The following is a 24039-nucleotide window of genomic DNA, read 5'->3' as shown; positions in this document are numbered from 1 at the left end:
ATTTTCTGTGGAGTTTGGTGGCATTTTCCTTTAAAATGGACATAGCATTTTAGCATGAAAAGAAATAAGGGTTACTTACCTATATGCACAGCAGCCACCATTTTTTCAATGAATATTAGATTCCATGTATCACGGGTAAGTGATGTCCTAATAAGGAGAATTGGAAGGATGCCAAGCTCTTTAAGAATTTTCACCCAACACCAGCATATCTTTCCTTACTTTGTTATCTTTGGTGATGAGAGACAGACGAAATTTGCACAAAAATCCACATATTTATATTTTCAGGTACTTTATAATGGTGAAATATCAATATTAGTTTTGTAGGGTTATGGAAATTCTTCCACCAAGGATACTGAAATAACCTCGAGCATAGATTTTAAACACAGAATTGTAAAATGTTAACAAGTGAATTAGACCAACAAACGTCCTTTGTGGAAAAAGTGTTTTTGCATTACGTGACATTTTAGTGTTTCTGTAAAGAACGTAGAAGCTATGAGTGGCAATCAGCATGGATTTTCAAGCAATAGGTCACGCCTCACTAACCTACTGGAATTCTTTGAGGAGGTAACTAAAATTAGAGGAGGTGAGTTAGCCAATGGCTCTACTATGCATACGCTCTCAGAAAGCATATAATGCGGTTCCTTATCTCAGACAGTGAAGTTCACTGTCTAGACTGAACTTTGAAGTTTACAGCAAATTGGTTTGGGAGATTGGCTACATAATCGAGTACAGAAGGTGATGAGTTAAATACTGCATATGTTGGAAATCAGAATCAAATACAGAAAATGATGTGACCATAGTGCAGATTAATCAGCATCTGTGAGTGAGCAAGCAAACTGAGGTTTCAAGGCCAAACGTTTTTGACACAAGGGATAAGTTTTACTCATATTTAATATCATAGGTTTGCAAACTGACATGCAATTAAATTTCCTATCTGTACTTCTGGGAGTATGACATTCTGCAGCAGGAGGACAAAAGACATAGATGTAACCTGTTTCCTGTTGGTATCTGCTGTATTTTGGGTCATTTATATTTGGAGTACACGATCGCAGTATTATCTCCAATATGGGAATGCAAGTCTCAAAACTCATTGGTAATGTGGATTAAGAAAAAGAAATGTTTCCCACGTTGCAAGCATACAGCATCACCTTGACCAAAATACTTAATTCTGTGTTGATTAATTTCCATAAAGAGGAAATGGATGGTTATGATGATGTTAGATTAATATTCTGCTGTCTGTTTATTCTATATGAGACACAATTAGTACAAATGTAACAGTGATTACACTACTGCTGGTAACTTACAGGTTATTGCAAATAATGCCACACCACTGTGTCAAATATAACTTTAATTGAATAATGCGGATCAGGCTAAACATAATTAGGACAACAGTTTTGGTGCAGATACATCATCTAATTGGAAGCTGGAGTGATATGGCTTCACTTTCCAGCTATTTAGCAGGTTTGTCTCAATAGCTGGACCATAGGTTTTTCAGTTATGCCAACAAGATTCTCACTACATTTTAAAAATTCATTCATGGGATGTGGCATCACTGACTGGACCAGCATTTATTGCCAGCCCTAAATGCCTTTGGACTGCAAGGTTTGCTAGACCATTTCAGAGGAGAATCAACATTGTCATGGCCTGGAGTCATGTGTAGGCCAGACCAGGTAAGGATGGCAAAAAATAAATGGATTTTTACCACAATGGATAATAGTTTTGTGATCATCGCTAGAGTTTTAATTCCAGCTTTAACTGGATTTAGACGTCACAATCTGCTATGTGAGATTCAAACCCATAATCTCTGAGCCAAACCTCTAGTCTCTGGATTATTAATCCAGTAACAGTAACACTACTCTAATGCATTTCTATTAAAATCTAGAATCAGTGGAACCAGGTTTTTGAGTAGGCACTGTTGTATTTTCTCATCTTTCATTGGCAGTATCCTTGGACTGTATCTCCATTTTGCCATCTGCTGGAACTTTCCCAAGTCTCCAATGTATGAAAATTATTATTTTCTTGGTGGGCCTTGGCTTATCATCCATTTTGATTATTAATGAAAAATGAACAGTGGTTGGTTATAGTTTATCTTTATGGATGAACACATTACCAGAAAAGTTAGGCTGACTCATAGGCCGGGTTTTCTGGTCTTGTAAGCATCAGGTGTATTTGATGATGGAGTGGAAAATAACATGAAAAGACCAAAGTACAATCTTAAAACCAAGGTCTCCACGGCCGTCACCACCGTAGCTGTGTTGACCTCATTGTGTTGGAGTGTTGCCAAAATCACCTCAGACATAAAGCAGACGGACAACTCTGTGCAGTCTTTCAACCTGAAAAGTGTCCCAGACATTCCTTCCTGATTTTTCCGAGTTTGTCTTTGGAGCTCCAGCAACTAAAGCATAACCGAGTCTGTATCAAGTAACTGGAACTTAGCAGATTCCTGGCCCCCAGCAATTCCTGGGACATCCCTGCCTCCACTTGCTGTGGATCTGAAAGTGTTAGGTGCTCACCAGGTTGTGATCCCGAGACTATTCTCAAACTAAAAGTTAATTTATTAGTCACAAGTAAGGCTTACATTAACATTGCAGTGAGGTTACTGTGAAACTCCCCTAGTCACCATATTCTGGTGCCTGTTCAGGTCAATGCACCTAAACAGCATGTCTTTCAGACCATGGGAGGAAACCGAAGCACCTGGAGGCAACCCATGCAGACACTGGAAGAATGTGCAAACTCCACACAAACAGTGACCCAAGCCGGGAATCAAACGCAGGACCCTGGTGCTGTGAAGCAGCAGTACTAATCACTGGGCCACCTTGCTGCCCCACTGAGGTGTGTGCGTCACTGCACTGGTGGATTGTGTGAGTGAGTGCTGTGAACCTTCTACTATATCAGGGTCAATGAATCCCTCAAGTGCTTCCTTCAGGACTAGAGTTGAGGACCTGGTTGGTCGATTCCATGGGTTTCTTCCCAGATATGCCTGTGAGAGAGTGTTCATTAGCGCATGGCAGGTGCCTTTAGAAACAGGAGACATGAGTCAAAGCACTCGTGACTGATGGATGTTGAATAGCTGGATCTCCACTCGGTTTATCAATGCCAACCTCACCATCAGTGCAAGAGTGGCTAACGTCCTCCCTGGCCAGCTGGATGGCTGTGTCCTCCATGTTCATGAGGACCTTCAGATCTGGCATCCCTTTGCCAACTTTTCCTGCATAAAAACAGATGGCGTGTAAGCTGGGTGGATGCTAGGGCAGCTGATAAAGATACTTGACATGTGTGGATTATGTTTGGGAGGTGATGAGAATATGACCCACAGGTGAGATGAAGATGTGTTTTGAAGAGCAAGTGGTGGTGGCTGTTGAACTGGCACTGAATGAGATCCTTGTAGATGTGTAATGAGTGTGTGAGTTGAGAGTGATGAGAAGAGTGACTCACCCTAGCTGAATTGAAGAGATGATTCACCCTCTTCCTGAACTGAATGGCTGTCCTCTTCTACAGAGCGTTGGCATTCACGACTGTGCCAATGCCTGCCATGCTGGGTTAGTAATTTGCTGGCTGGTGCAGGTAGTGGACGTCATGTCAGACCTCTCTGCACCGAAGAGTCTTTCCAGAGAGGTGTCTGAAAACTTGCAGGCAGATTTCCCGTCATCACGTCCCAACGACCAATGAAGTGTGACTGGTGTGCACTGAGGCAGCTTTTAAATGGGGTGCCCCAATGATTATAGTGCTGAGACGATTGTGGGGTGCCCCAATAATTCCAGTGCTGAGGTGATGGTGGAATGGGTGAATCAGGAGGCCAATAATAGAGTGGAACCCATGGCTAAAAATATTTCGCACTACATGCCGCACTATACGGCGGGAAAAGGTACCGTTGCCATTGGAGGGCTTCATGCTGCTTTGCCTGCCTGCCATCGGTTTTTGTCTATTTCTGGAAAAATCTCACTCCTAGATTTGCAGTGTGTGTCTGTGCAGGTTTCACTTTTAGCCTCACTTCACCCTTATTCTTGACTAGTTGTGTTGCACAATGATCTGTGTGTCGACCTCAACTGTTCACTGTACTTATTAATGACTTGGATAACATGCTAGAGAGCCATCTATCCGGGTTTGCACAAAGATAGGTGGCATAATATGTAGTGTAGGTGAGAGCATAGGATTACAAAGAGTTATTAATTGATTAAGTGAGTGAGCGAAACTGTGGCAGATGGATTTCAATACAGGTAACTGTGAGGTCAGTCATTTAACAACAAAAGATAGATCAGATAAATTTTAAGTAGTGAAAAGTTGGAAATAGTGTGAAGACCAAAGAGATCTTGGGGTCCAGGTACATAGATCATATGGTCAGTTACAAATCATAAACAGAAATACTAACAGAATGTTAACCATTGTACTAGAACACAAAAGAGGAGGAAGTTTTGGCTGCACCTATACAAAGCCATGGTTACACCACATCTGGAGGCCTCTGTATTGTTCCAGGCACTGCACCGTAGAATAATAGATTAGCCTAGGAAGGTGTTCAGTGAAGGTTTACTCAAAGATTACCACAGCTCCAAGGGTTAAATGATGAAGTTTCATTAACTAGATTTGTTTTCCTTTCAATATAAGGGTTGATTTTATTGAAGTTTTAGATTTTTGAGACTGAAAATTAATTTTTAGGCAGGTCAAAGACAAGGGGGCCTACCTTAAAATCACAGCAAGGTTATTAAGGAGATAAGTCAGAGAGCACTTCCTCGCAGTTGTTGGCAGAAGTGTGGAATTCTTTTCCACAAAAAGTGGTAGATTAATACTTTAAAATAGATTTTTGCTAGCCAGGGTTAGCAATGGATATGGAATTATGATATAGATCAGCCATGATCTTATTGATTAGTGGAACAGGCTTAAGGGGATGAATGGACATTTCAGTAAGCATATTATGGTTAAGATTTGCTCTTAACTTATTTTGTCCATCTAGTTCAGTCAACGTAATGCAATTGATCAGGTGCCTGCACTGTAAAGCTTTCATTCCTGAACATAAATATATATGATTTGAACCTTTGGTTTTTCGTATTGACTATCACTGAGCAGCAATTCTGAGAGCTTCAAAGCTCTATGCAGCATAGTGGTCTAATTGTATCTAAAGGAGGAAATGGGATAATAGGAACAGAAAAAGACAGTATAATGGCAAAACAGATTACAAGTAAGCAATGACATGGTGACTATAGCCAGAATTCTTAACCTTTGTCACCATGGGCTTCAGATTACATGTATACAATAGAGTACAAAACATTGATACTCCAGCAAACGATAGACAAATTTAACTCGACTGAATTTGCACAGAAGTCCCTTTACCTTCCTTTGCATTAAAGATGGATTTAGAATTTTTCTGTCAATGATGGAACAGCATCTGAGTTCAGACTACATGCCTTCTTAAAGTTGAATCCAGCTGTGTAAGTGTAAACAGGAATTGATTCGCCACTGGTTTGGGGTTAGACGATAGATTTTGCTGACCATTTATTTCATGTGATCTGTAGCTTGGATATCCTTGAATTACAATATTTGAATATAGCAAAAACTAGCTTACAGCTGGTGTGTGTTTGAAGTAATGTTTTGCATTCCTAGCGGGAATTTCACTTTCGTTCCCCCACCGCCCTGCGTGGAATTTTGTGTCAATATTTTATATTTCAATTGATATTTTTTTCCCTTTTTTCCCCTTTAAAATCGTTTTGCAGATGATAATTTAAGATTTAAGTGGTTTACTTAGAAACTAAAAGAAGAACAGTGCCCACCATTGCATTCTTTATGACACCATTTGAGAATGAGCTCCAGCCTTATGATGAGTTGTGAAAGTTGTGTAATTGGCAATTGGTCATTGCTATCCACACTAGTACATTTAAGGGACTGAGAGGTAAGCATAAACTACACTGGCACTCAGTAATCGAGTGATACACTCTTCAGCATCAAAGTAAAATATTCAACCCTGACAAACACCGTATAAAATGACAACACATAAAACAGAGTACCTCAAAGAGACAACTGGAATAAAAAAAAGTAATTAATCACAGATATTGAGTTCCTGAATGCATGACTAGACGTGGTATGAATAATGGATGTATATGAAACATTAATATCTATGTGCAAGGATACAGTGACACTATCTGATTCAATTCAGTCTCCATTATAAGCTTACTCTGGACTAGTAGGAGACTGATAAAATTTAAGGTGACATATGAGAGCAGTAAACTCCCAGCCAGTTATTGCTTGTGTTTCATTATCATCAGTGATCCCCAGACTGACAGAATTTGGCATAGCCATTTGTACAAATTTGACAACTTCATTGGAGGCCTTATAGTATACATTCTACACCACCTGAAATTCATTGCAGTGCTTTGGGTACAAACTGCAGTGAATCAATAGGTGGAGTATTATTAGCAGTGCTGGTGTGATGTTTGGACTAATACTGAACCAACAGCCTGTGCTTCTGTCTATTTAAAGTATCCCAGTGCATCTCCGAAAATGTACTTTCCTGCAACATGGCTGCCCTCGCTGGTATGAATGTAAAATCAGAATTTGTATGAAGTTCTAATTTGTTTGTTGTTTGTGATGTTTGTTACACAGTGCAAATTAAAAATTGTTTCAACCTAAGGTCTTTAGAGGTGCTGAGATTTGGTTTGCAGTCATCGGTGCAAGACCCACAAACTGGTGAAGCGACGTCCACCAATAAAAAGAAATGCCGTAACAAATCAAATGTGCCCTTGACTGTGTAGCTGTGCTGGTCCTATACTTCCGCTGTCAATCATAATACAGTTTTTGAGTTGGACAGAACAACAAGGGATCTTCTCATAGTTCACTGCAATGCAATTAGGGGGCAATTTTAAACAGGCAGAAAGTCAGTGGTTCATTCCAGATCATGGCCGTCTCTGCTGATGTTGTGTTCGTGTTCTGTTCTGGATTGCAGACCTTGTAAGACATCTTGACCTGGAGGGATTTCTTCTACAGAGAGGTCTTGGGGTTCATATCCACAGATCTCTGAAGCTTGCTACTCAAGTGGATAGAGCCGTGAAGAAGGCTTATAGTGCGTTAGCATTTATTAACAGGGGGTTTCAGTTTAAGAGCTGTGGGATTATGCTGCAGCTATACAGGACCTTGGTGAGACTACATTTGGAATATTGTGTGTAGTTCTGTGGAAGCCTTGGAGAGAGTGCAGAGATTTACCAGGGTGCTGCCTGGTTTGGAGGGTAGATCTTATGAGGAAAGGTTGAGGGAGCTGGGGCTTTTCTCTGTAGAGGGGAGGAGGATGAGAGGTGACTTAATAGAAGTTTATATGATGATGAGGGGGATAGGTAGAGTGGACGTGCAGAGACTATTTCCTCAGGTGGATGTAGCTGTTACTAGGGGGCATAACTAAAAGGTTCATGGTGGGAGATATAGGAGGGATGTCCCAGTTAGTTTCTTCACTCAGAGAGTGGGTGGGGTGTGGAACACACTGCCAGCTGTGATAGTGCAGTCGGACACTTTAGGAACTTTCAAGCAGTTATTGGATAGGCACATGGAACACACCAGAATGATAGGGAGTGGGATAGCTTGATCTTGGGTTTGGACATAGCTCGGCACAACATCGAGGGCCGAAGGGCCTGTACTGTTCTATGTTCTATATGCATCAGTCTTCCCAGAACTTACCAGTACAAACCTGGTTTTCAATTCACCCTGAAAATGTCATAAACCAAGCTCCACTTGGATCTCTCTAATAGCTAAAGTTCATAAAAACAATTAGATTGAATAGACATTTCTGAGAAAATGAAGTCCTGCATTGAAAATAAATGCACGGTTCTGAGCTCATTCACAAACTAAAATAGAATGGGACTACTAATTGCTCGCAGTTAAAACATGTACCTGACCCCAGCCTGCAAAGGGCGTAGCATAGCTGGCAGCCACTGCTCCTTGTTGATTATTAAAAATAATTAAAATGCTTGCTAAAATGAATCGCTCTGCAGACTTTAACTTTTAAATTTCCTGTTCTGCTGCCACATCAATGCTGGCCCAAGGACAAACAGGCATGCTGTAAAGTGCTGACAGGGCTGGAACAACAGGGTTCTCCACACCCTCGGTTAATGAATAATTCCTGAACCCACAATGTTCAGAGTCTTTTTCTCATTCTGCAGACAAACCTGACATTTTTACCATAAGCAAAAACAACATCCATTTCTTCAGAAAACCTGAAACACAATCAGTGGAACACAACCCTCAGATTTTCATTTCATCAAATTAATTGGACGCTGACTTACCGAAGCTGCACAATGTGGATGAAATAAAACTGATACGTCTGGGGTATATTTCCCCCTTTCTCCATTTTTCTATCTTCTCTTGGAAGCAAAGGCAGCAGCAGCGACAGCTCACTATCCCAACCAAGCAGCCAAGGATGTGAGAAACGGTAAAGGCCATTCAGCCCATTGAGCTTGCCCAATTGGCAAAAATTTTTTTCTCAGGTTCAGAAATGCTTTGCATTTATACATAACTTTTCCTGATCTCAGCACATCCCAAAGCACTTTACAACTAATTAAGTAGTTCTGACGTGGAGTCACTCTTGTAATATTTGAAATGTGGCTTGGACCCACAAACAATAATGTATCGTGATCAAATCATCCAGGCTGGAGAGGCTTGGATTGTTGCCGTCAGAGCAGAGAAGAATGAGGGGCAACTAGATTGAGGTGTACAAGATTATGAGTGGCAAAGTCAGAGTGGGTAGGGAACAGCTGTTCCCCTTAGTTAAAGAATCAGTCACAAGGGAACATAGGTTGAAGGTGAGGGGCAGGAGGTTTGGCGGGGGAAGTGAGGAAAAACCTTTATACCCAGAGGGTGGAGACAGTCTGGAATGCGCTGCCTGGGAGAGTGGTAGAGTTGCCTCACGTTCTTTGAAAAGTATTTTGGATGAGCAATTGGCACATCATAAATTCAGAGCTAAGGGCCAAGTGCTGGTAAATAGGATTAGGTGGTGGTTCAGGTGTTTCTCATGTGCTGGTGCAGACTCAATGGGCCAACTTCTACACTGTATGATTCAATGATTCCATGATCTGTTTCAGAAATCGGTTGAGCATTAAATGTTGGCAAAGGTTCTCCTGCTGTTCTTTGAAACGTTATGGGTTTTGTGTCTCAACTGAAAGACAATCACCATCACTGACAGTAATAAATAAGATATTAATTGCAAATTAATTCATGCCTCTGCACAATGTTGCCCCTTCCCTTTGATCATTTTATCACATATATTAGACATTAGCACAGAAACCACCAACATAACATTCAAAACGCTGTTTGTAATGACTGATTTCTTTAAAGCATGATTTGATTTTTGAACCAAGCTTTTTTGTTTCTGTTTCCATTTCCATTTTTTAAAATTGTATTTGATCTCTCTCCCTTGACCCCATCATAGAATTTCTTTAGAAGAATGCCGGCCTAAGTGCCAAATTTGCATTCAAATTGGAGTAACTCCCACTGGCTATTTCAGCAGCATTTTCAAAATGAATCTCCCACACTCAGTGCCATATCATGAATCACGATAAAAACCCATGGACAAGGCCTATTCCTGCTGGAGAGGCCGGCAGCGTTGCACTGAGTCGTCCACTGCGCATGTGCCAATCTGTCAGCGCGGAGATCAGCGCACACGCAATGGCCCTGCGTTGCCAGCCCCCGGATCGCTGGTGAGCTAGATCGCTAGACAGCCCCTCCGACACCTCCCCCCCAGCACTGCCGATCCACGTACCCACCCCCAACCAGCAGCCCCAACATCCCCTTGCAGTCCCAACCCCCACCGGCAGACTGACCCCCTCCCCACCCCCACCTACATGGCCTGCCCCGATCACTGTCCTCCCTTCCTCTATCACTGATTCCTTTGCAAAGTGCTCCACTCCTCCCTACCCCTATCAATCTCCCTCCCACACCCCTCACAGACCCTACTCCTTCTCTGGCCCCACCCCTTGGCACTACCCCATGCCTGGTGGGCAGTGCCAAAGTGCCCTTGGGCATTGCTACTTTACCCCATGGGCAGTGCCTGGGGCCAGGCTGACACTGCCTGTCTGGTGATGCCCAGCGGCGTCCCCTCCTACCCCCAAACTCCAGGGGGGGCCTCCATGACCTCTCCACTCCAGCGGGGTCAGGCCACCAGTTCCCCATTAGTGGGAAGCTGTTGTAAACCCCGCTGGAGTGAACCACTCCTGGCATGGGGAGAGGCCAGCGGGCCCGGAACATTAAGTCCCTGTCTCACTAATGAGATTAAATTGGTGTTTCAAATATTTTAATCAGCTCTGCGCTGATGCCACTGTTAATCTAGGGGCTGGAGGCGCGCAGAGACTGTGTCGCCCAGCAGGAAGCCTCCTAAATGGCCTCCGCTTATGTCTCCTGGCCTGTTGGGCTGCTAGCGCAGTGCAGAAGACTGGGAGAAAAGCCCCCTTTTTTAATTCATTCATGGAACATGGGCATCCCTGACTGTCTTTGAACTGAGTTACATGCAAAGCCATTTTAGAGGACATTTAATGTGGATCTGGAGTCACACGAAGGCCAGACCATACCAGATTTCCTTCCCTAAAGGACATTAGTAAACCAGATGGGTTTTTACGACCATCAACAAGGGTTTCGTGATCATCATTAGACTTTTAATTCCAGATTTTTACTGAGTTCAAATTTCACCATCTACCATAGAAGGATTCGAACCCAGATCCCCAGAGCATTACCCTGGTTTTCTAGATAACTAGTCCAGTGAAAATACTACTGTGCCAATGTGGCAGAATGTTAGCACTGCTGCCTCACAGTGTCAGGGACCTGGGTTCAATTTCCGGCTTGGTCACTGTCTTGCGGAGTCTGTGCATTCTCCCCATATTTGCATGGGTTTCTTCTGAGTGCTCTGGTTTCCTCCCACCATCTAAAAGACGTGCTGATTTGGTGTATTGGCCATGCTAAATTCTTGCTCAGTGTACCCGAACAGCTGTTGGAGTGTGACGACTAGGGGATTTTCAAAGTATTTTAATTGCAGTGTTAATGTAAGTGAATAAACTAATGAATAAACTTTACTTTTTTTTCCAGATATTTAAAGAAAATAACAAATTGAAAAGAGGATTATACTTATGAAGGCAAGCCATTACTGTCTGCCATGTAAGAAATGAGCTAGAAATAGTTTGGAAATTACAATTGTTTATAATTTTTCATAACCACATTTCTTTCTTTCAAATGTAAATAGAGCTATTAACCCAGAGCATCTCCATTAAAAAAGCAGAGTGGTATATGGTACAAGTCCATTAAATATTTGTACAGTAATACCACTGACAATAATTCCTAGCCCACAGCTTTCCAAATAGATGCATTCAATTAATTTACATTTCAATTTTAGTGTCATCACATATTACTTTAAAGTGAAAAATAGGCTCCAAAATCCCATAAACATTCCATTCAGTCCTGACAAAGGCCAAGCTAAAGTGTAGAGAAAGGCTTGTGATTTTAAATTATATCCTATGTGCTAGATCCTGGCATTTGCTCCCTCCTTGGGGGGCCCATTTGAGTCAGAGCTTGCCCCCAAATCCAAACACTTATCTACATCAGGGAGATAAAGTGGAGGAGGGCTTTCCTTGAGAAAATTCACTTAGGTACAGCAGGGTAATTTAATTCTGTTGGCCTGTAAGAATCCCTGAGGAATTTTGACATTTTTTGGGTCTGATCAGTTCTCTTTGTATGGGGCCAATAGACCCTTTGAAATTGACTGGATCGGCAAGGCCACTGCAGACCAATACTAATGGTGGGTCTCCACTATTTCTCTTGCTCTTTGTGGTATGCCAGGTAGTCATAGTGGCGTAGATGGCACCTGGTTTAATTCAGACAAGGGACCTCAGTTAATTCAGCAAGTCAGCAGCAGGAATTTGTATCAGGATTTACACAGAAATTTATACACGTGTATAAGCTATAAAATCACAAAATCAGACTAACTCATGATTTCAAAAGGAGTCAGTGACTCCACCACTAAGTAAAAACTATACGCATGCATGATTGGGATTTGAGAGATTTCCCTCATAACTATAGCTTTCTAGCTCCCTCTCTGGAGGCCAGTAGTTTTTTAATGTTAGTAAGACAAATTGGTTTGAAAAGGAGTTGGCAGACCAGCACAAGTAGAATTCTAGCACAGCTGATAGTATAACTCGGAGAAGAATGTGCAGTGCATTTGCAGAGATTCTTTTCACAGGTTTACTGAGGGCAAGGCGCATGGATATCCCAAGAGCCGCATTCTACTGATCCCGCCGTCAGGTTTGATTGTCAGTCGCACATGAGTTACAATATCTTTCATCTCAATTGAGTAGAAGTGTTGCTGGTGTGGTTTCAACTACAATTGAAAGAGAAAGGACCAAGTCATTATCACAGACTAATAATGATGGAAAGGGGCATTTCTTCAAAGGAAAATTGTTTATAAAAGTTATCTTTTAGAAAGAGATGAAAAATGGATGAACTATGAGCCATTTTCTTCACAATAAATTGGTGTAAGTGAGGCAGTAAAGCATTTTGACATAGAATCATACAAGAATTGGATGCTACAGACAATTTAATTTTAACTTTTAATCCTTTAGCTTTACTTTTCTTTTCAACATGATGTACATCACTGCATCATGTGCTTATAAACGAGCAAAAGGAGTGAAATGGGATAATTTACATTTTCAGTAAAACAATGTCCTTTAATTGAAACAACTGAAAAGCAAGAGTAATTTTTGTTTCATGAAAGTATAAGATGTAATTCAAGGAATTGTGTCAAATTGCAGGGAGGATAAGTTGTGAGATAAGCATGATCTTAGAACAGTCCAAAGTGCCAACAAGTAGGAGTGAACCTAGGTACCAGTATTCCAAACTGGTGGTTGATCACAAGTTTGACATATTCCTTTCAAAAGCTCTATTTTTTGGGGATAGATTTTAGTCCTTACCATCTGGGCTTTATGTACCTTCTGGGTAAAGAATATCAAGGATACCACAGTTTTCAACATCCCCAGTTTTCTTCCTATTTCTTTATAAATGAAATGTGAGTCCAAGGCAAGCTGAAAGGACTTAAAACAAGTAAATTCTCAGGGTTAGATGACATTTATGTATACAAGTGCCTCCTGTCAAGACCATGGAGGAAATTTGTGAGAATAATGATGAGAGAGTCAGAGGGCACTGGGGATACTAACAGACTGAAAACAATAGTACCCAACCAACATATTGTCCACATTCAAAAAAGGTGACTGAACAAGCAACTACAAATCTGTTCAATTCCATGCAAAATAATTCCAGCAGTAAACTGGACAGCAATCTAATAAATAGCAGTATAAGGCTTTAGAAGGGGAAGATCTTCTCTGATAAACCACAGCAATTTCACTGATAAAATGACAACCTGAGTGAATTGTGTAAATCCACATCGTTTCCAAACGACATTAATAAAGTTTACATAAAAGGCTCTAACGTAAGCTCATAGGAGTAGGACTAGGCCATTCAGTGTGTAAGTCACTCAATTAGGTTAGGCTGATCAGCATGTCAAGTCCATTTCCCACTTTAGCTCCATACCCCTTGATACACTTACCTTACAAAATTCTATCAAATGCAGTGTTAATATCCACAATTGTCCTAGCACCCACTGCCTTCCAAGACAGAAAATTCCTAATTTTGAAAGTGTGAAAAAGAAACTGCCCTGATTTTTCTCCCAAATGGCATGGCTTTAATTTTATGTCCTTTGTTCTTAATTCCTTGATCAAAAGCAACAGTTTATTTGCATCAACCTTGTAGAAACCTTTTGCCATCTCAATCGAATGAGGACTCAATTTTCTCTATTAGCCAAGCCAAGTCTATGTAGTCAGTGCTCATAATTGAACCTTGTAACGTAAAGCCACCATATCTTGCAGAGCAGGGATGTGTGTGCATGCACGTGTGTGTGTGTGTGTGTGTGTGTGTGTGTATGTGAGCTGACTGTAGCGTAGAAAACAACAGATACTGATGAGAGGGATCATGTTGGGATGGGAGAAGTAGTGAGAGGCGTGTCCTTGTGCTCAAGATTGGGTCAATTTCTAAATCCAGTTAATGCTAGAACTAAATGCAAATTGGTCAAATTTTCAAATTAAGAAGTAGATTGAAAACTGAAAAGTCTGAAAATTACAAAACCAGTCAAATAAAATACAAGTGGTCTCATCAATGGCAGATAAAATTAAATGTAGATGAATGTAAATTCAGTGCAATTGCATGAAGGAAGCAAATATGCATCATACAGGTAATCTATGAAATAGCCAAGGGTGGCACGGTAGCACAATGGTTAGGACTACTGCTTCATAGCTCCAGGGACCTGGATTCGATTCCCAGCTTGGGTCACTATCTATGTGGAGTTTGCACATTCTCTTAGTGTCTGCATGGGTTTTCTCCGGATGCTCCGGTTTCCTCCCACAGTCCAAAAATGTGCAGGTTAGGTTGATTGGCCATGCTAAAAATTGCCGTTAGTGTCCTGAGATGCATTGGTTAGAGGGATTAACGGGTAAAATACGTAGGGATATGGGGGTAGGGTCCGGGTGGGATTGTGGTCTGTGCAGACTCGATGGGCCAGATGGCTTCTTTCTGCATTGTAGGGTTTCTATGATTCTATGATGTTGAAAGAAACATTCTGATCTTCTTAGATGTAATGCAGAGCAGTAATCAACAATGCTGAACTTGGTAGCCAAAAGGTTAGAATATAAAAGTTAATTCTCTGTTCATAGCAACATTTGAGCACTGTGACCAGGTCTGGTGGCTGAAAGTGAAGAAAGACATTCGAGTGCTGGAACAATGCAGAGAGAAACCACAAAGCAGACCACTGGTCTGCATTTTCACTTCAGAGAGAGCCTTCCCGTCATTGTGAAAATGGCAAGGAGGCCAAAATCCAGAAGCCCTTCCCCAAACATGGTAGCAACTACTTTTCTGGGGTAGGGGCAGGATTTGAACATGTGTGTTTTGCAAAGGCAGCTGCCCAGCTGGCAATATAAAATTGCAGTTACTTCTAGGTATGTCTTATTTTCAGGAGTGGGAAACATAATGTATGTAGATTTGACTTGTTAGAAGAAGCTCTAAACTTTGTCGTTTCCTTTGGAGAAGTGGGTACCCTTTTAGACAGTAGGGTACCCCTTTGAATTTGGTCCCAGGACTCCTTTGAGGAGCTGGTGCTTTTTGGGATTTTTAAAAGCAGATATGCGCATGCATAAATGTGCATATGTTTACTGGAACTGCCAAGACAGGTGCCAAAATTGAATTGGCAAAAGTGTCAAAAGCAACTAGCAAAAACAACTGTCTAGGCATTTACAATAACTGTCCTTTAAATCTTTGAAAACATTTGAGAGGTGTTAAAACAAAAAGCTTTCTATTTCACTGTTCTGTTGACATAAGCTTGAGGGTTACCATTACTGGATTAATACTCTGTGAATGATTTCACAATCTACCATTACCGCAAAGGTGAATCCATAGTTGGACTGCAGGTACAAGTGGTCAGACTCGTTGAAGTGGGACTATGAGTTCCACTTTCTTTAATAAGGGATAAATCGCTTGAATGAAATGTTTATTTTAATAAGAGATTGTGTAGTGGAAGGAATATAAATGTAGTGAATTTTTTTTAATAAAGTCTGCAAAGGAACTTTGAACTTTATTTTGTTTTATCTCTGCAAGGATCTTGAAGTATGCCCATGGTGAATACTGGGTGTGAGGTGATGGTATATGGTTGGCATTATTTGGTATTGTTGGCACAGAAGCTATAAAGGGCTACAGAGGTGGGTCGCAAGACACATACTAGTATTGAGAATATGAAGGGCCATGGGAGTGGGTAGAGGGGCATAGATTAGCATAAGAGTATACAGGGCCATGGCGATGGGTGAATGCAAGAAGCGGCATGGATTGACACGGATGGAGCATGAAGAAAATGTGGAAAGCGAGGAGGTTTGAGGAGTTAGGGTTGTTCAATGTTTTATCTTTACATCCATCCACATAGTGCACTGTGCATTGAAGTACGCCTTCTGCCCAATCATCTCCACACTCGGCAGCTTCCGCACTCATTTCAGGATGTGATCTTTTGAATATCAGGTGGGCTCCATTAGACGTGTGGGATGGAGTTTTCCTGTCCCACCCGCTATGGGAATTAGTGTGCGGGACAGAAAATTTGGCAGACCATGTGAAGGTCCATTGACCTTGGATGGGAATTTCCAGTCTTGGGGTGCACACGGCCTGGAAAATCTACCTGTGGAATCCTCCCTGAACTATTTTCCCCTCTGCACTCCACCCACTTGATGTTCAACATGTAGTTGGCAAAGTCTAAACGCTATCGCTGTATCAAGTTTATGTATCCATAGATAACATCACAACTCCCTTTCAAAACAAAATCTTCAACTGGCTGCAGTTAATTTTAAACTATTGCAAATGATAACCATAAATTGACAAATGTGTGATGTTATATACTTATAATGCCCCATCTGTTCACTGGACAGAGCAAAGAGAACACACTACAGTATGCAATGGAGAGGATCAACTGGTAAAGAACTACCTACATATCAATGGGGATGAAGTAGAAAGAGTCAAGGATTTCAAGTTTTTAGGTGTCCAGGTCACCAACAACCTATCCTGGTCCTCCGATGCTGACACAACAGTTAAGAAAGCCCATCACTGCCTCTACCTTCTCAGAAGACTAAGGAAATTCGGCATGTCAGCTAGAACTCTCACCAACTTTTACAGATGCACCATAGAAAGCATTCTTTCTGGTTGTATCACAACTTGGTATGGCTACTGCTCTGACCAAGACCACAAGGAACTACAAAAGGTTGTGAATGTGGCCCAATCCATCACGCAAACCAGCCTCCCATCCATTGACTTCCTGCTGCCTCGGCAAAGCAGCCAGCATAATTAAGGACCCTACACACTCCAGGCGTTCTTTATTCCACCTTCTTCCTTCGGGAAAAAGATATAAAATTCTGAGGTCATGTACCAACCGACTCAAGAACAGCTTCTTCCCTGCTGCTGTCAGACTTTTGAATGGACTTATGTTGCATTAAGTTGATCTTTCTCTACACTCTATCTATGACTGTAACACTACATTCTGCACTCTTTCGTTTCCTTCTCTATGAACGGTATGTTTTGGCTGTATAGCGCAAGAAGTCATATTTTTCACTGTATGTTTATACATGTGACAATAATAAATCAAATAAAATACGCCGGAAGCAATGTCTAGTGCAGAAATACTTCATGATAATCAAATTGTAATGAAGATGGGGAAACATGGTGAAATTCAGGGCAAGTGCAGGGTTTGCAGAGGAGGGAGGCAATGAGAAGTCCATTGTGCTTTCTTCTCCCATTTGCATTGGAACAGACCTACCGGGTCATTTTCCGACAGAGGATGTTATCACACATGGACAGTGCAAGGTCGCACAAATAGGCAGCAATGTTTAAAGATAAGCACAGGGATTCATAACTGAGCATGATTGAGAGAGATGAATGGACACAGACGGACACATGACTGTAACTGACATCGGAACTGCCATGTTGCTGCTCTCTCAGTTTTGAATTTTATTGACTTTGAGATTTTCATCGAGGCAGATGGCTTTTTAAACTTACACTAACCAGCTCAATAGACAGGCAAGTTTGAAAACTGTTAACAAATTCACATGTGATAATTAGATGCCGTATAATCATTTAGGTAGGTTTTTATTATATATTGATGGACGTTAGAGCTTTGTTCTTAAAAGGTTAACTGAGTGGGCAATGGAATAAAATCATAGAATCATACAAACCCTACAGTCCAGAAGGAAGCCATTCGTCCCATCGAGCCTGCAGCGACAACAATCCCATCCTAAGCTCTATCCCCACAACCCTGCACATTTACCCTGCTAATCCCTCTACACATCCTGGGATGCTAAGAGGCAATTTAGCATGGCCAATCAATCTAACCCGCACATCCTTGGACTGTGAGAGGAAACCAGAGCACTTGGAGGAAATCCACGCAGACACGGGGACAACGTGTAAATGCTACACAGACAGTGACCCAAGCCAGAAGTCAAATCTAGGTCCCTGGCTCTGTGAGATAGCAGTGCTAACCACTGTGCTGCCCCATGCAGCATATTAAGCTCATATCTAATGTGGGAAAATGTGAGGTTGTCCACTTTGGCAGGGAGAACAAAAAAGCAGAGTATTATTTAAATAGAGAGAGAGAGATGGCAGAATACAAGTTCTGGGAGTCCATAATATGATTCACAAAAGGTCAGCATACAGGTAGAGCAACTAATTAGGAAGATCTTTAGATGGTTGGCCTTTATTGCAAAAGGGGCTCGAATGTATAGCAAAGTTTGTGTGGAGAAGTACACGGGGGAGCTATATCTCATTCACATCAAGAGTTCACATTGCAATTCTAAACATTCTCATAATAGTAATAGTCAATCAAGGCAATCTGAGCACTGAGAATCTCCAGAAGGTAAACAGTAATCTGTCACCCATGATAGGATTTCTCAGGTATGTGTGGTTAGCAGTCACAACATAAAGGTTAAAGGAGTAGTTAATCAAAGACAATTTAAATTCATTGGCACCAAGTAAGCAGAAACTTGTTATTTAAGGAAGGTGAAAGAACATAGCTGGGGTACAAAGACTTGAGTTATAGGAATTAAATAGCTGTTGATTATACTTCTACAACTAGGTACTGATAAGACAAAGCATTTAAATTTCCACTTGTTCACTATTGGTAAAGAATTAACCTTGGGGTAAATCTTTTAATTGGAAAGCTACGTTTATTTCAGCACCCCCATCCCTGAACTACGAGGGAGAAGGATTCCTTAAAATGAATCTGTTACTCCTCTGAATGAAATCACTAACTACATTAACTTCTTAAAGCAGCTGCAGAGTCAAGGGGAAGGCATAAATCTGTGAAAGCCCTGAAGTTGCTGCCTCAAGCAGCCATCCATGAAGCAGAAATCTAACAGAACAAACAACTGCAAAAAAGCAATTCTTATTCCTGAGAGAGACCTGTGTACTGCATGAAGAAACCCAATCATTTACCCTGCTGTGCAGGATTCTGATCAAGTAAGCGGTTTAGAAACATTAGATGATCCTCAAGTATACCCATCACAGGTAAAAATTAACAAGTCTTGCATCTTGTAGTGGAGCAGTTTATAGAACACATCTCCTTCTTTAAGTACACACGCAAACCACTAATTGTCATCTACTTGAACTGAGTTACAAGAGGATTTTACAAAAAAAGAGTACTAAAACATTTAACAATTAAATTTTCCTGAGGCAGCAGTAAGAAGACTGACATAGAAAGTGAAATTAAAATTTTAAAACCCAGTTTATGAAATCATGTGTGTTACCCAGGAACAAGAGGTAGATCTCTTATTCCAGGAGAACAAAAACTCATTGTTTTCATGGGCCACTTAAATGCAAGTCATGGATTCTGGGGTGCAGGGGAAGGTGGAGGAAGTGGAGGGGTAGCAGGTAGCTGCGTATAAAATTTACATCTAAGCTCCTATTAACTTATATTTATTTCAGGTTGCAGGTACTATTATGATCCCATTTACCCCCTGCCACCACTCCCAGAGAGGATGGAGAATTTGGTGCTCAGCCAACTCCATTCACTGCAGCGGGATAGGATAATCCTACTGGTGTGAACAGGTGAAGAATCCCACCCTAGGAGATGCATGAGTGTTGAAACAAACTCTTCCCTCCACTCTCCAGTAATAAGATGACAAAAGTTAGGATTAGCGATACATCAGGTATTCCTAGAAGCATGCAAAACAGGAGGAGGTCTTCCAGCTCATTGACAAAGAGCTTCCCAAATTAACCCACTGTCCTACTGTTCCCCAATAACCCCGTAACTTTCTCCTTTGGTAGTCAACAATTACAAGTGAACCCACATTGTACTATTTCATTGTAGGGAATTTCGAATCCAATGTGGCTCTATTTCCTGACTGGGAAATAATGGGCAAAAGCTGTGACAATCCAACTTCTATTTACAAATACCTTAGTAATTGGCAGCAGTAATTTCCATTTCAAACCAAGTCCTTCCTTCCACTTCGTAGCAATCCTTTCTTTTTCCTCTTCCAGAGTTATGGCACATCCTTCAATTTTGCAACTATCTGGGAAGTTACCTGATGACAAAAAGATTGTGAATGCGTTGTTTAAGTCACATTTTCACCCCAGTTTTCACTCAACTAAGGCTGACACTATTAAAGCTGCTATAAACTATAAGGGGACTTTCAACTCTCTCGGTAAGGGTAAGCAGATTAAATTCATAGACTAGGAACTCAACCCCACCTACTGCAAACCCACCTACTTCCATTAAAAATGGGTTGGGGATCAGAGCAGTAACTTGCTTTCAAGGGGTAGGTATGTGGATTTAACGGCTGCATATTAGCATTCCTGGGGCTCAGGAACTCTGATGGCAGAAGGGATATTGAATTGTTGGATTCAGCACTGCTTGTGTACTCAGTGTGCTTTTTAAGACGCAGGTTGATGGGTTTTTGATAAGAGAGGGGATTAAGGGTTATGGGGAGAGGGCAGGAATGTGGAACTGAGCCACGACAGATCAGCCATGATCTTACTGAATGGCGGGGCAGGCTCGAAGGGCTAGATGGCCTACTCCTGCTCCTATTTCTTATGTTCTTATTCATCTTCCCTCAAACTAACCTGCTGCAATCTGCCACCCCACTCCCCACCCCCCCATCACAAACCTGCTCCCTGTGAATGTCCAGATTCCCTCCCCATGTATTCATGTCCCTGCAATCTGATGGCTTCCCCTCTATAACCTACCCCAACCCCATGATCTTTGATCCTCACTCCACCCTAATCTCTCCTGTGACTCTCCAATCCCCAGCTGTGACCTTATACAGCAGGCTTTACAGCTGCCAGCCAGCCTCTCAATCGGAAGAAAGCTGGCATAAAAATTCAAATGAAACCCTGCCACTAAAGTTGGCTGGGTGTCTGCCATTCCTGGTCTGTTTCAATGACCTGCAAGTCTTCCTTTTCTCCCCCTAAATATCGGGACCAGTGATGATAAAATTCATCTGCCACAAGCAACTGTGGATCAGTAATGTGGTTCATGTACCACAGGCACACAAAGGAATCACAAACCTGCTGTGGTGTTAGACTGTGTTTAATTTATAATGGAACACAATCAAGTGTACCAGACTGTGCAGGTAATGTCTGTTTCAGGACATGGTGGGGGGGTGGATAAGGGAGACACACAGACATCATTGGCCCCCTTATCCACCACCCCCCCCCACAACTACCCAGACTGATCACCACTCCTGCCCCCCTCCAGGAGAACATCTGACCCGCCTCCTCCCCCCACCCCCCTCCACCACCAGACAACAATCAGCCCTCCAGCACCCTCCCCGCCAGAGATCCATCTGACCTGCCTCCTCCTCCTCCTCCTCCCGCCCCAACCAGCCAACAATCTGACCTCACTCCCCTCCTCCCACCCCCAACCAGGTAATGATCTGACCTCAATCCCCTCCTCCCCCCTCCAACCAGAGAATGATCTGACCCACCTCCACCTCGCCTCCCCACCACTGATCTGAGTCAGAGAACAGTTGGAATCACTGGACGCGCTCTTCAGAGACTGGAGCACCTGACTCAGACTTTTATTCAGCAGGTCCCTAAAAGCGTGGTTCTGGATCGGTGAACATGGTGGTAAAGGGGGAAATGCTGATAGAGTTGGGCGGGTAGTTTATTAATTCAATTTAAATACACGCAAAGTGGCAATTTGACAATGATTGCCAGTGCACGGAAGCTTCAGCCCACTGTTTGATTATTATCTGTTTTTGCCATTTGTGGGAACCTGCTATGTTTAAATTGGTTTCCTATAGTTCCCAAGATGACCACTTCAAAAGTACTTTATTGACTGTAAATGCTTTGCGAGGTCCTGAAATTCTGAAAGGTGCTATATAAATGTAAGTTTGTTCTTTCTTAAGTCACATTGAATGTTGTTTGTCTTGAAATTAAGTTCTATGAAAACAAGGGAACAAATAGCTCAATCATATGAAAGTCTTTTTGTGTCTAAACGTATAGAAGGCACTAAAATTTTAAATCAATGGTTCAGCATCTTCATTAAAAGAACAGGTAAGACAATATATAATGTGCAAAGCATTTCTGCAGTGATATTCAAATAATTAATTTCAAGTTATTTAAATGATAAAAAGTCTGATTTTTCTTATTTATTGCCATTTCACTCTACCTTTGAAGTGGCTTGTATCAATCTCAATATGAGTTATTACACCAGGATGTCCAAGCTTAAAAACAGCCCATTCACAACCAGGTACCTGTAAAACGCCCTGATCGTCTGCCTAGAAAAAGAGGGTACAAATAGCAAAAATCATTCGACGTCATATTTAGAAATAACCATTTATTAAAACCAGCAGTGTATTCATGAAACAGAGGGCAAAATCCTGTTCTGCTCCCAGGAACAAGGCGGGCAAGAGACAAAATGTCAGCTTCCCCACACTGGGATGAAATTTGGGGCTCAAGTTGGCAGCCAACGAAGGGAGGATTGTGCTTGCCAACGACAAGTGGAGCGAACCACTTCCTAATGAATTAGCATGTCATGCCAACTCATTAAAACTCATCCTCGCCACATTAAATTCTATCTTTGGAATGAAATATGCAACAAACAAGAAACACATGACTAGTTAAAGATGATGTGTCGCCGGTGGATTCCAAGTATATAGGGCCCAATTCATGGGAGTGGGGGTGGGGGTGGGGGTGGGGGTGGGCGGGTGGCCTGCTGCCACTCTGCTTGTAGTCAGTGAGGGAAAAGGGAGGGGCTCTGCTGCCACTCTTCCTGTGATCAGCGAGGGGGAAGTAGGATCCGCTGCCTGTGATCAGTGAGGGGGAATTGGCGGTCTGCTGCCACTGTGCTTGTGATCAGTGGGGCGGAAGGGGGGGTGGGGGTGGGGGGGTGGGGGGTGGCTCACCATCAGGCTGCACCCATTTTTGGGCACAAAAACTTGGTAAAGTTGGGCGTGGGGTGAGTAGCACAATCCATGCCCACCTCCACGCTGGTTCCACCTTTACCAAGGCCCGAAAATGGCCATGATCAGGACCGTGCCTAAAACAGACGCAATGGCCTTTTAAATGCATTTGTGTGCATTTAAATTGACTTAATGGGCTGCCATTAAGCACCTATCGTACCAGCACTTCCCACTTTACCACCACATTCGCCCATCCGGTATTGCTGTGAAACAGACATGCTCCACAAAAGTCCGATTCGGGCACTCCAGTTAGTGAGGAGGTAAGTGCCGAGCATCTGACAGCTTTCTGCTCGAGATTGATGTTGGGGGGGGGGGGGGGGGGGGGAAGCAGGGGGCAGGTTCACTGCCACTCTGCCTAAGATTGTTAAAGGGAAGGGGAGGGGGAAGGTCCACTGCCACTCTTCCTGAGATCAGTGGGAAGGAAGGGGGCGACGAGGTAAGGGGGGGTCAGTAATATTGCGGGAGTGGGACAATGCCCGTGGGGGCCAGGTGGAGGCATTATCCAGTCCGGGAGAAATGTGGCATGCGCAGTTGGAGACGCCGATCGGAGCTGCAGGATTTCGGGACCATTAGGTCCCACTCATAGGCTGATAGTTTTGCTGGGAGAATGCGTATGGGGACACCCGCGAATGGGTCTAAAAGTTGGATTTGAAACACTCCCAGTTTCAAGTTCGCCCAGTACTTAGAATCAAAATGGTAAAATAGTGCCCATGGACAATAGAAGCAGGAGGCGGCAATTCGGTCCTACTCCACCATTCATTTTGGACTGAGTAGGAACTGCTTTTCTTGTATGGAAAGGCTTGTTGAACCAGTGGAGAGGTGACATTAGCGTACTAAGATCAGGTTGCAGCTGTGAAAGGGGGAAGGGGCATGGCTGACCGTGGTACAGTGGGAAGTGGCAGTCCTATGAAGACTTATGGGGAACAGAGGGAGGAAGCCAGACTACGCAAGGTCAATGTCTACAGATGGTAGGTCAAGAAGAATTGTGGGGAGATGAATAGTGAGATCCTGGAAAGATTAATGGTGAGGTCCTGGGAGTTGAGGGTAACAGAGGGAAGAT

At 42.5% G+C, this 24039-nt stretch overlaps 1 protein-coding gene and 1 long non-coding RNA gene across 4 annotated transcripts in view; one reads left to right on the top strand and one right to left on the bottom strand.

The window, feature by feature from the left end:
- The window catches only part of LOC145344859 (uncharacterized), a 35355-nt gene extending 15457 nt beyond the window's left edge, over nucleotides 1–19898 (top strand). For 2 of the 3 annotated variants that reach the window (XR_013886993.1, XR_013886991.1), the window contains exons 2-5: nucleotides 6469–6522; nucleotides 11047–11115; nucleotides 18847–19083; nucleotides 19501–19898. This is a non-coding gene — a long non-coding RNA (uncharacterized LOC145344859). The remainder of the gene's footprint in view (nucleotides 1–6468; nucleotides 6523–11046; nucleotides 11116–18846; nucleotides 19084–19500) is intronic. The other variant, XR_013886992.1, reaches the window with a different exon arrangement.
- allc (allantoicase) overlaps nucleotides 11138–24039 on the bottom strand; it is a 45747-nt gene continuing 32845 nt past the window's right edge. Inside the window, exons 11-13 of the mRNA XM_080192109.1 lie at nucleotides 22187–22295; nucleotides 19972–20099; nucleotides 11138–12331 (exon numbers count right to left, since the gene is read on the bottom strand). Coding sequence (XP_080048235.1) covers nucleotides 12188–12331; nucleotides 19972–20099; nucleotides 22187–22295 — 381 coding nt within the window. The 3' untranslated portion in view covers nucleotides 11138–12187. The remainder of the gene's footprint in view (nucleotides 12332–19971; nucleotides 20100–22186; nucleotides 22296–24039) is intronic.

This window comes from Carcharhinus amblyrhynchos, chromosome 7, assembly GCF_965287045.1.
Source record: "Carcharhinus amblyrhynchos chromosome 7, sCarAmb.v2.hapA, whole genome shotgun sequence".
Taxonomy (NCBI): Eukaryota; Metazoa; Chordata; class Chondrichthyes; order Carcharhiniformes; family Carcharhinidae; genus Carcharhinus; species Carcharhinus amblyrhynchos.
The sequence above is the reverse complement of the archived record's forward strand: the minus strand, read 5'-3'. Positions and strand labels throughout refer to the sequence as shown.